Source organism: Onychostruthus taczanowskii, unplaced genomic scaffold (assembly GCF_017590055.1).
Source record: "Onychostruthus taczanowskii isolate IOZ18803 unplaced genomic scaffold, ASM1759005v1 scaffold20, whole genome shotgun sequence".
NCBI classification, from domain to species: domain Eukaryota; kingdom Metazoa; phylum Chordata; class Aves; order Passeriformes; family Passeridae; genus Onychostruthus; species Onychostruthus taczanowskii.
Window position 1 is genome coordinate 6,991,371 of NW_024499240.1, and position 12,515 is coordinate 7,003,885.

Here is a 12,515-nt window from a genome sequence, read left to right on the forward strand (position 1 = left end):
TCCGCCTCGGGGCTTACCGGCGTCCTGCGGGCGGCCGGAGCTGTCGGTAACGCGTCGGCTGAGACATTCGTGCTCGGAGCCAAGCCCCGGCGAGCGGCCGAGCGTCTCAGCGGAGGCGGCCCTGGGGCGGCGGTGGCCTGGAGCCGGCTCCGGAGCGGGCCGGGGGACGCGCCTGGCGGGGCAGCGCCAGCGCTCCCCACTCTCGCTCGGTGCGGGCCGGGCCGACCCGGGCCGGGCCGGAGCCGAGCGAACCCGCTGCCCCGGCAGCCGCACGGAGCTGTGCCCGGCCCTGGCCTTCTGCCGCGATCTGGATTGCGCCTTGCCGAGTTAGAGACTCATCAGCACAGGGAGCTCCTGTATCCCAGCCTGGAAAACACATGATGAACATCAGTTTCATTAAATGTGTTTTTGGAGGAGCTGCAGACAAAAAGTGCACCGAATATCAGCATTTGCCTTGTTTTGTTTGGCTGACCCTCCTCTGTTACAGAGACACTGTCTCCCTCTGGAGCAGGCAGCGGGCAGGCACTGGTGTCAAGGAAAAACATTCCTCCTCTGGCACTGTGATAGGACCAATTGTCTCTCCCAAGCAGATCAGTGTTGGATCACATACCATGCTTAATCGTGCCTTTTATTACAGTGCTTTGGCAGTATCTTCTTTGCCCTCTGGTTCTTCAGCACTTCATATGGGGAATTCTGCTTCAGCATATGCAGGATGTGAGTGCGAAGTCATGTGAAACTTGGTTCTGAGGGATTATAAAATGTGGGCCAGGTTGTGAGGATTGTACGGGTGTACTGTGAAAGTGTACAGAGCATAATATTGCATTTTTCAGAGCAATTATGTGCTCACAGATATGGGTCTTCTGGTAAAAGGGAGCAGTTGTGCTGTAATTAGATAGATATTTGATGTCTTTGTCACTTCACAGTAACTACAGAGAAAACTCATAAAGGAAAAGTTGTGGTTAGGAGAGAGAGAACAAGGTTGTTTTCAAAACAATGAAAGTTGTCACTTTCACTTATGTGACTGAAAACATTGCCGTAGGAAAAGATAAATGGATAAAGGCAATGAACTCTTGTGGTGTTTGCTCCTCTTCTAAGGCTGTTATTTAATAAGCAAACACTCAACGGTTGCTGTGAATGCTATATATACAATGGACTGTCAGCATGTGGCTAACTTCTGCTGAAAGCCAGCAGTCCTCTAAACCAGTGAACTTCAGAACCCTTCCTTAGGCTTGTGCTGGCCAACAGAGAGCATCTGCTCCTGCATTTCAAAATTAGTGTGTCAGGGATTACCTACAATCTTCAGAATGAGGAGGGCAGCATTTTTGTAAAAAGTAATCTTAATTAGTGAAATGTTTAAATTTTATTATCATTTGCCTTGTTACTCTATTATCTGTATAGTATCTGGTTTTGTGCCTGAAAATAGGCTGTAGTACTTGTCATTACCAAACAGCAAAGGAGCTTGTTACTGTTGCTGAAGTGTTGTGGAAAACATTTAGTTTCTTCCTTCATTAAAAGCAAACCAGAAATACAGCTGCTTTTTTTTTTTCCCCCCTCCTCAAATAACAATTTGTGAAGTACAAATTTGTTAAATATTTTCTCAAATGTAGGATGCTGCCCAGTTTCAAATTACAAGAGGTGTTTTTGTTCTTTGGCTTGCTTCTGTGAGGCACTTGGCCTTTAAAGTCCTTTGCTTCTGTTTTTTTCCAATACTAGAACAATGTGAGGATGGAATATTCATTCATATAAGTTCCCTTTTTAGCAGAATAAGACTGTTTTGATAGGCATTGACAGGAGATAAGGCCAGTACAGAGTCCACGTCTTGCAACAGAATGTAACAGAAGAAAAGAACCGTACATTTTTCAGTTGCATTTTACAGGACAGTCTTCTAAATTGCATATTCTTTGAGTATTAGAGTGGAAATACATACACCATTTGAAGTTTTTCCTGTGTGAGTTCTTAGCCTTTAGAGTTTGTAGTTCTTAACATTCTGCTTTTAAATTTGAGTGTGGATGTGCTTTTTAGTTATCACTGCATTTAAAAAGACATGTATGCTTACTCTTGCAGCTAGTAAACAACAAAAAAGAAACAATGTGCAGTTACATGTTATTCTTTCTTTATCATGGAATGGTAATGTGATTTAATGCAGCCTGGTCTTACTCTTCTTGAATTAGTGTTACAACTTGTAATGAAGCTGGTACTGGAGCGTCCACAGAAAGGCAGTGGAGCTGGCCAAGGGTCTAGAGAGCGAGTCATACCAGGCCAGCTGTGCCAGCTGAGGGGCACAGCCTGGAGAAAAGGAGGCTCAGGGGTGACCTTATCTCTCTACAACTCCCTGATAGGAGGTTAGAGCCAGGTCAGGCTCAGCCACTTAAAGATAACAAGTGGCAAAATGAGAGGAAACTGCTTCAAGCTGCACCATGGGAGGTTCAGGTTGGGCATCAGGAGAGCATTCTTTATGGAAAGGGTCACACTGGAGCAGACTGCCCAGGGAGGTGGTTATCACTGTTCCTGGAGGTGTCCAAGAAACAACTGGATGTGATCCTTAGTGCTCTGGTCCTGTTGACAAGGTGGTGGTTGGTTAAAGTTTGGACGAGTTGATCTTGGAGATCTTTTCCAACCTTTAATGATTCTATAATGCTGTGAATTATATGAATCCTGTAGCTGATTTCTGAGTCTGGTACCTGATTCAGCCTCCTGTGTTAAAATAGACTGCTGCTGGATGGCCTCAGCTCACTCTGGATGGCAGCTGGAAAGCACCCTGGGCCACTGTCATGTTGCCAAATACCCACAGGGCTTAGCCACACAGTTTTTGCCATTCCAAATCCTAAACCAAGCAGGAAGTTAAAGTTTGGTGTCAAGTCGTAAAACGGAGGGATAATCTGCTCCTATTGTACAGCTGTCCCAGAGTATAATGGGCCAGTGTAATTGTTATGCTCTACTGGAATATTTTAGTGCTGTGTTATTTGTAGAAATGGAGAAGGTGGCAATACATAAATGTGAAATATAAAATTTTCACTGAAATACAGTAGCTAAAGTACAACATAGCATAGCAGTTGATGGTATCATTCATTTATTTGTGTCTTACAAATAAGTTCCTACAGTCTTAGAAAAATCTGCCTGAAAAATATATTTGAATGAGAGTGGGTTTTCAAAGGTGTGTAATTTAACAGCCTTCAAAACAGGACTCTGTGGTGGATAAATTAAAATTTAATTTTTCTCTAGAATGGAATACAGTGAAAACAGAAGAAAAATCTTGCACCCAAAAAGAATGGGAGTGGAATATCCATATAACACTAGTTTGGTTATAGAGTGGCTTTGGTCTTCAGACTGCACAGATTGATTACTTCCTGGCGTGTTACAAGAATAATTTAATGTTTGCCTCTTTTCTTAAAGTTTTAACAGCGAAAGAGATGAATTTTATTTTCAATTTAGGAATTAGACTAAACTTTTCTATTTCACATTTTTGGTCTCTCTAGGTTGGCAGCCTCGGTGGTTTGTTTTAGACAATGGGATATTGTCATACTATGATTCCCAGGATGATGTTTGCAAAGGCAGCAAAGGAAGTATAAAGATGGCTGTGTGTGAAATAAAAGGTAAGAATGAATAGATTTTTGCTTGAGAAAATTTTAGCTGCCATGGAAATTGAAAAGATCACCAACCATACATTTTTGCATCACATGTTTTTCGTCCTCTATTTTTGTTTACCTATAGTCCAGTGTGTTAGCTTCATAGTTCACAGATAATAATGAATTATCACAGATATTAATAATATTTATTATCACAGATAATAATGGATTATTAATGAATGATAATAGTGAATAGAGTTCTGTGTTGAGATTAAGAACACACCATTTGTTACTTTTTGTTTTTAATAGTTGTGTGCACATGGTTCATGCCTGAAGTTATGTCAGCTAGCTGCTTAGTTCTGCTTTTTCCTCTTATTACCAGAGATAGAGACTGAATCATGAAAGCCAGCTTTCCAGAAGAGCAGCAGCAGTGATTCAAAAGTGGAGATTCTTATAAACCAAAGTGTTTGGTCTTTTGGTTTCATGAGTAATTTTTCCTTTTGTCACTGTTAGCAGCTGCGCACATGCACAGGTGATGGGTGTATCTGAGACAGTAAGTGAATGGTTTGTTCCAAAGTAAGAGTTTAATCTTTAGTGTATTCCTAACTGTAGGTCAACCTCTAGGCTAATAGCAAGGTGTTTTCTAGCAGTTGACTACGACTTTTTTCCAGATCCTCACAGGCGACTCAGCTTGTGATGTGGGTACTTTGATATTAGAGTGGAACTTATTTTACATGGGCCACCAAGTATTTTTCGTGTGGTAGCTCCTATTTGTTAGTGTTTTTTTAGTGTAGATGAAATCAGTGATGTAAAGAGGGGAGAACAACTTTTAAATTTTTTTTTATTTTTGCCATTCCAGTTGATTTTGCTTGTTATTTTGTTCTTTTGGCGAAGGAAAGGGGGAGAAAGGCTGAGCAGCTTTGGGCTTTTCCTTACTTAACAGTGGTGCTTTGTGATTTACTGTATTACTGTGGGATTATCATAAGCATTTTAAAACACTTTGAGCAGTATTTAATAAATGATTGTTACTTAGTTGAGGTTATTATTTCCTTTTTTTTTTTCTCTTCTATCACAAGTTCATGCAACAGACAACACAAGAATGGAGCTAATCATCCCAGGGGAGCAGCATTTCTATATGAAAGCAGTTAATGCAGCTGAAAGGCAAAGATGGCTGGTAGCACTGGGGAGTGCAAAAGCCTGTCTAGCAGATACCAGAACAAAAAAAGAAAAAGGTACGTGTGTTACTTAGAGTAACTAGTTACTAGGTAACACTTCTTCAGATAATCATAGTGCAAATATTGTGGTACAAAGTCAGTATTATTGTCTTTTAATATAAATTGTAATTATTTGTAGTCATCTCTATGGTAAATTCCCCCTCAGTATTAGAGTTAGAGGTCACCTGCATTGACCTCTTGTATCTTAAGAAGCTGAAATACTACAAGGTGTTGTTGTCACTAGAGTAAACATATTGTTTGTATTTGTTTTGAAGACATTTCATTTCTGATGTTACAGTAACTCTTTATAGTAACTATTATTTTTTCCATAATTTCTCTTGAACAGCTTAATGTAACTGTTTCCATCCACTCTGGTGGGTGGCAGAAGTTTTATCCAGTATTTCTTTCAACATTATATGGCAGCCAAGAAAGATTTCAACGTTATTTTTCCTGATTATGTGCCTTTTTCATAATAGTAATTCAATTAGCACCAGTTATCCAAAAGTATTTTTTGCTTCAAGTATAATTCTTGATTCATTTCAGAGTCCAGTTTTCCTCAAAATCAAGTGGAAGTTGAAGTGGATTTTTAAATTGATCTTTAAATGAAAAGTGCTTAAAAATTACAATGTGTATGCAATACACAAAAATTACATTGTATGCAATAAATTGATATTTCCATTTTTTTTCCATAGAAATAAGTGAGACCAATGAATCTCTTAAAACCAAAATGTCTGAACTTCGTCTCTACTGTGATCTTTTAATGCAGCAAGTTCATACCATACAAGAATTTGTTCACCATGATGATACTCGCTCTCCTCCCAGCATTGAGGTGCACAATTCTAGAATTTATTTTCATTCCATTATATAATACACCTCAAGTTACTGTTGTTGTCTTAAACTTTATTCATCTCCCCAGTGTTGGGAGACGTAACCTAATGTCAATTTTTGAATGCTTGTGTGTAGATGTACTAATAGTGATTTTCTGTGTGTAAAGTACCTAGATGGTTTAACTGCAGTTGTTCCAGGTGTTAGGAACCAATTGTGTTCCTGAGCCATTTGGTTGAAAGGCCAGTAGAGCTATCATATGAGCAATACAATATTTTGTCTTGTTTTGCATCTCTGTTCAAATAGTTAAAACAATCTTAGTTTGTCCATTCTTACTTTCTTATGTGGGGTGGTATTCCATTTTCTTATCAGTGAAAGCTAGTGTTCCAGGCATTGGAAACATGCAGTGTAGATTAGATATTTATCTCTCTATGTGCACAAGTGCAATACTAGAATGTGTTCCTGCTTTTGAATGAAAGGACTGGAAATTGTGAATGACTTCATTCTTTGCAGTCTTGAGCAGCGTGTGAACTATGTTGTTGGTCCTTCAGTGCCAGGGCTTGATAGTCACAATAGAGCAAGTTTTCAGTTTAGGGAGGTGAAATGGACCTGCAGCTCCTTGCTCTAGAGTGATAAAACTGTTCACACCTTCTTCTGCAATTCACTTGTTTCACTGAATGATCTTCTGATACCAGTTAGTCACTCTGAGACAAGCTTTGCAGTAAGGCATTGTTGGCTGGTACCCTAAAGAAATTCAGATGTCAGAAAGAAATTCCGATGTTGTCACGTGTTTTCTTAAATTTGCCTTATGGTAAGGTGTACGTTTGATTAAAAAAGTGGGAAATACAAATTTTTAGTGTAATGATGGAAATTAGTGTGTCTGGGAGAGGTGGTGGAGGAAAGTTGTATTTGAATATTTTATTTTTTTTTCTTGCTTATGCTTGTACTTTAATTTACTTTCAGAACATGAATGAAGCCTCTTCCCTGCTTAGTGCCACATGTAATACGTTTATCACAACACTTGAAGATTGTGTGAGGATTGCTAATGCCAAGTTTAAGCCAGAAATGTTCCAGCTGCCTCACCCTGATCCCTTGGTTTCTCCTGTGTCACCATCACCTATTCAAATGGTTTAGACATTTTGGAATACTATCTTTTCTAAGTGTCATACTGGTGGTTAGACTGGGGGGAGGAGTGGCAGAACGCTATGCTATTGTTACGTGCTATGTTGTCCACAGTTGAAATCTTGACTGAGTTATAAATCAGTACTGGTCCCAAATATAAATCAGTTTTTCATTCTCAAGTCTTTTGCTTCGCAGTTTGCTAGCCTTTACATCATCAGTGTAGTTTATCATATGTGTCAAGGCCCTATAATGAGGTATCTCATAAATGAATGAGGTTTAACTTTTCCTCAGTTCAACTGTTTGGTTTTTTTAGAGTGCTAACTATACACTGATCGTAAAAATTACATAACTTCACCTCCTGTTTAAGTGCTTTGTGACTTGAAGCACTTCAGCAATATAGCATATGTTTCAGTGTACGTAATTCAAGATGTTTGTATTAATATTTCATTCCGTTATTTAACAAAAAGATATATAATGATAAAGATATTACTTGCATAACTATTCACTATTAATTAATTCCCTTAGAAGGACAATGTATGGGGAATCATATGCTTTCTCAGTTCTCTGTATGTATTCCAAGATGAGCTTTTTGTGCAATTCTGTTGTGGGAATCCCTTTCTTTCCATATGGATCTTTCATCTCTTTATCTTCAATGAATTTCCTTACAAACCTGATCATTATGATTTAAAATAGTAACTTTCGTTTATATGCTTAGAGATTTGACAGTATAGCAGAGAAACCACAAGGAATCAAGAGGCATAATTTGGCTTTATGGTGTAATGAGGAATTTGAACTTCCATTTGGTAAAGGAAAAATGTCTTCGTACTTCTGTATATCATAGCAATTAACAATGGCTCCTTGAGGAGCTTCAGTGCAAGAGGGAATGAATTCCATAGATAGGAGGTAGCATCTTTTTATAGTAAACTATTTCCTGTGTGAATGTTCTAAAACTTTTAATATTGGTCCATCTGTTTCAAAATAGTTATTCAGAATTTTAACTGAGAGTGGTTGCTTTTTATAAAAAAAAATACTGCCACCTCTCTTTGTAAAGACTGTAAATAAAGTAAGGAGTAATGTAGATATCCATATCATTCTTCTGAGTAGCTTGTGACATTTTTGGTATTGTTTGTTCTTTGGAATTTTTTTTCCCCTAGATGAAGCGTTCCATTAGCCACCCTGGTCCTTGCTATTCAGAAAGGTAATTTTCAGTTTCCTGAAGTTTTTTTCTTGTGTCTCAAGAGACCTCCCTGAACTTGCTAGCATTAAAACCAAAATGTGAGAAGAATTGTTTGCTTGGAGAAAAAATTAAAAATCATAAATTGATCTAATTTTAAAAACAAAAGGTGCAGATTGTCAGCTATTGCTGGCAGCTGCTATTTTTAATACAGTATCAAAATTTTGTCTTGCTAGAAGCTTTATGCAAATGGCTTGTTTTGACAAGTTCATTAAATTAGAGCTTGAAATGCTAACATTCTTTTCCAGTCAGTATTTTGGTTTCTCAGATTGTTTCCTTCATTTTTATTTCCACTTTCAGGCTTTGCAGTTGTGAAATTAAGATTGCTGACTGTGCTATTTTTAGTCTGCTATAGTAGGCTACTATAGTAAAAAGCGCTGATACTCACAGTTTAATCTAAGCACCAAAGTTATTTCCAATTTAAAGTATATAAAATGGGTTGGGTTGGAAATAACCCAAAAAGTGTATAAAATTTGTGTGGGTTGTTACAGATTGTGCTTACTAATAGATCTCATTTCCTTTGTAGGGTTAATCACTCTGTAAAAGAACCAGGTTCATCTCTTCACCGATTTTCTCAGCGGCGCAGAAGAACATACTCGGATACAGACTCTTACAGTGATACACTTTCTGAAGATTCTCAGAGTAAGTTTGAAAGGGAGGGAGTTTTTGTATCTTTCAGTACAATTTATTTCCCTGTTTAGAGCAGCACTGATATTGGCATGAGGAAAAATGTTTTATTGGTAAGCTTTCTGTGTTATAAATCAGAGCACTTGTATAGTTTGTTACCTGGTTGACGTGTGCTGGCTTGCATCCATATTACAAATGATCTTGCAGCTGGAGTAGTTATATTGAAATCAGGGGGATTACTGGCAAGATAAAATTAAGACCTATCCAGAAAAGGGATGTGTGTTCCCATGAATGATTATGTGGTAAGTGATGTGGAATATTGCTGTTTGCCACCTGCTTATTGTCACAGAAGAAATTACCTTTTTTTGACTTCTGTGAGTTGCAGGGATGGTTCACTTGCTGCATTGTGGAAAGGTCGTTCATTTCAGTGGCTTCCTTGCCTTTTGTAGAGAACAGCACAGCTCCAAAGGCACACATCCTTGCCAATAATAAAGATCATGATCAGAACTTAGTCTCTCCTGATTAGATGGGCTGAATTAGTCAATTCTTCAGTGGTTTTTCCTTCTGAATCTTGCTGGCATTTTCACTCCATTATAATTCCTCTCAAGCAGACTTTAACTTAACTAGTTCTTCTGATTGCTTATATATAGGCAATACTTTACAAATACAATAATTGACGGATTGGATGATACTTTTGGGGATTGAAAATTAAATACTTAATTGATCTCTTTATAGGATCTGCCATTTGTTCTAGAGGTGCTGTCAATGGAGATCTGGTATCATCAACCATTCCTGAAGAAAGTAAATCAGTGTCAAAGGAAAGATCTGAACTGGAAGAGACTCTTTCATCCTTTTCCTCCTGAAGCAACTGAAAGTATTAAATTTTCTATAAATAATGCTATGCAAAAGCTGCTGTAATTATACTGTTGTTATAGGAAGTAGTTATTTCCCTTTTTAGAAGGATTTATCTGCACTTTATAGAATAAAGTAAATACTATCTTTGAAGTGTATTTTATCTTTATATAGTTTATTTGCAAGAGTATTTTCCTAATATTTCACAGTTTGAATGTGCATTTTTTGGAACAAATGATGGCTTTAACAGATAAGCATCCACATTTGTAAATGCAGCTCTTTTTAAAAAAGTGTGGAGGTCTGACTGATATGTTAGTAAACAAGCATTATAAAATTCAGCAAAAAGTTTTCATTTTTTTTGAGAAAATTCAACTTGTGCCATGGGCCTCGTGGTCATTTGTACCAGGTCATCCACCTGGAGCTGTGATTAGCCCCACAATGGCTTTTTTTTTGCCAGTGTAAGGGCTGTGGGAATGGGCACTAATGGCTCTGCTCCAGCAGCTTGACGGCAATTACCGCCTTTAAAAACACAAGGATATACATAATCCAGTCCTTATTTTTAGGCAATGAAAGTAGAAATATTTAGTGTATTTTTCTAAACAAATGTATAAAAATAACTTAATATGAAGTATTTGTACCAAACATGGGATATTTAATAGTTTTTATTTATTTATTCTTTTTTGCATCAAAAAATTTCTACCTACTTTCACTACTAAAGTTCTAAAGATCTACTGAAAGCTTCAAAATGTGCATAAATTGTTTCTGGGGTGTGTAGCATCACAAATAATTAATACAGTGCTGTTAAGATTTACTCTGCTTACTTAAGATGTGTTTTTAGCAAAGTGTGATAAAAACAAGAGCTGAAATGTTAGACTGTTCTAAGCTGCTGTAGTAATGAATATTTGTATCTATATATGTTTTATTTATGACATATTTATACAAAAGAGAGCGTCTGTTTTTGCAACTCCTTTATATCATTTGAGGATGGTATATACCAGAAGATGGATTCTGCTCTCAGTTACATCAGTGTAAATTTGCATTAACTGTAAGTGAGGTCAGAGTCTGACTCTCTTAATAATTAATGAGTAATATAGTACAATAGTGCCTACTAGCACCTTGGTCAAGAAGGTTGTTAATGTTAGCATTGTAAGGTTTTGGGGATTTTTTGGGTGTTTGTTTAGGGATGAACTTGGTCTATGAAGTCTTAGCTGTAGAGCACTTGAAGCAAGCCATTTACTGTTCTTGATTTACACAATTGCTAAATAAATGTACAGGGTTTTTTGTACTCAAGCACATACCAAAATCTGTTTTTATAATCAGATCTTTAATTTCGTTTAACTAGTCTTCCTTTTGTGTATATAAATGATTTGAAGCAGGCTAGAAAGAACATATGGGAATGGGAGCTTTCCTTCTAAATTTTTGGAATGTTGATTTATCTAAATCATAATAGGTCCAAATGTTGAGGAAAAACATATGAGCTGTTGGCCTTATATAAAATGCCAGTTTGTAAACCATTATATCAAGTTCAAGTGGAATGGAATGGTTTGTAAAAGGGGTTTGTGGATACCAGCTCAGAGCTGTCATTTGTGCTCAGTTCTGTCAGTTTTCATGCAAACTGGCATATGCATATCAGCCACACATATGCTTGTACATTTTTTTTTCTGAATGTTTGCTTTAATGTATTCTGTATGACACGACAATTGTAAAAATAAGTATTAAAGAAGATGTTCAGAGAAGTAAACTACATACTGCAGTGCGAGTGTTGTCTTGAATAATACGCCGTCAGAAGTGCTTTTTGAAACTTCACAGAGGTTTCTGCCAGCTTCTGCAGTGTTAATTACACATCACAAAGACAAATACCTTTTTCTGCTTCCACCTGCTACGAAGAGAGGCTGGTGTGCAAAAACAAAGTGAGACTGATCAGTGAATGTAGTAGTAAGTAATAATTTTAAATACTGCCACAAGACAAAGTTGTTGATCACAAAGTTGTTGTGATCACATCCAGGAATAAAATTGGCATGTAATTGCTTCAGTGCTGTTCTGGGGTTTTTCTAGGTCCACAAGGCCATCATTTCAGCTTTATCAGTATATGTGTGATATGTTTCTATTAAATCAGCCTTTTTATAGATACCTGTGCCAAACATCCAAAAATATATTTCAGTGAAATTAGTGAAGATAATATGTTGTCATATTTTTGGTAACTGGAGTTAAGAAGTAATTTCTGAAAATTGTCTGGCTGAATCACAATGATCCATGCAAAGAAAGACTAAAAAATACCTGGCTGCTCTTACATAGTTATTTTCCATATTTATGGGAGAGCTTATCAGGAATGCCTGATTGTATCATTCTTGCTAGTGCAGAATGAGAGCTGAACCTTAACAGCATAGGTAGTTGGTACTTCTAGTTTTGATCTCATGTGCTTCTGAAGAGATCAATCTGAAAATAGCTCAAATTTCATCACTTAGAGAATGTAAGCATGGGATAAAAATTTAGATGAAAAGTGGTAACTTCAATTATATCTCTGAAGTTCCTAACATCAGATAATTATAAGTAGAATGCTTAGAAATTACCAGCTTCAATTACAAAGAATTAATGGTAAGGCACTCAGTGATTTGGAGAGCTGTGAATACTGAGATTGCAATGTTCAGGGGCTTTAAAGTACTGTAAATTAATGTTATTATGTCTTTCAACTTAGTAATTCAGTTTTACTTTTTTAACTTTATTTTTCCTCAGAGAAAGCAATCTTTGGGATAGGAATACTTCAGTGATTGCTTCTGCAAAAATTGTTATTCCTTTCTTAAAAATTGAAATCACCTATTTGTTTCTGTTAAGGTTATCCTCACAAATTATAAACTTGAGTTTTGCTCCATCCCTAAGTATTCTAGTGTAGCTCTTTTTCCTGTTGGCGCAAATTAGAAACTTTTAAAAGGGGTGTGATACTTGAATAAAGGAAATGTCTATGTCTGAAAACTAGCTAAAATGCAATAAAATTAATCTCTCAGTGTTATTATGGCTCTTCACCATTACAGTTATTTTTCTCAGGTTGCCACATGTAAAGTGTTAGTAGAAAATACA

At 37.1% G+C, this 12,515-nt stretch overlaps 1 protein-coding gene across 1 annotated transcript; it reads left to right on the forward strand.

The window, feature by feature from the left end:
* The first annotated feature begins 660 nt into the window (after positions 1–660).
* PLEKHA3 (pleckstrin homology domain containing A3) lies at positions 661–11,181 on the forward strand. The gene is made up of 8 exons (XM_041403599.1): positions 661–714; positions 3,477–3,593; positions 4,643–4,798; positions 5,473–5,609; positions 6,569–6,733; positions 7,882–7,925; positions 8,488–8,603; positions 9,324–11,181. Exons 1-8 carry the CDS (start codon positions 684–686, stop codon positions 9,449–9,451), a joined length of 894 nt encoding a protein of 297 aa, XP_041259533.1. The 5' UTR covers positions 661–683; the 3' UTR covers positions 9,452–11,181.
* Positions 11,182–12,515: the final 1,334 nt, after the last annotated feature.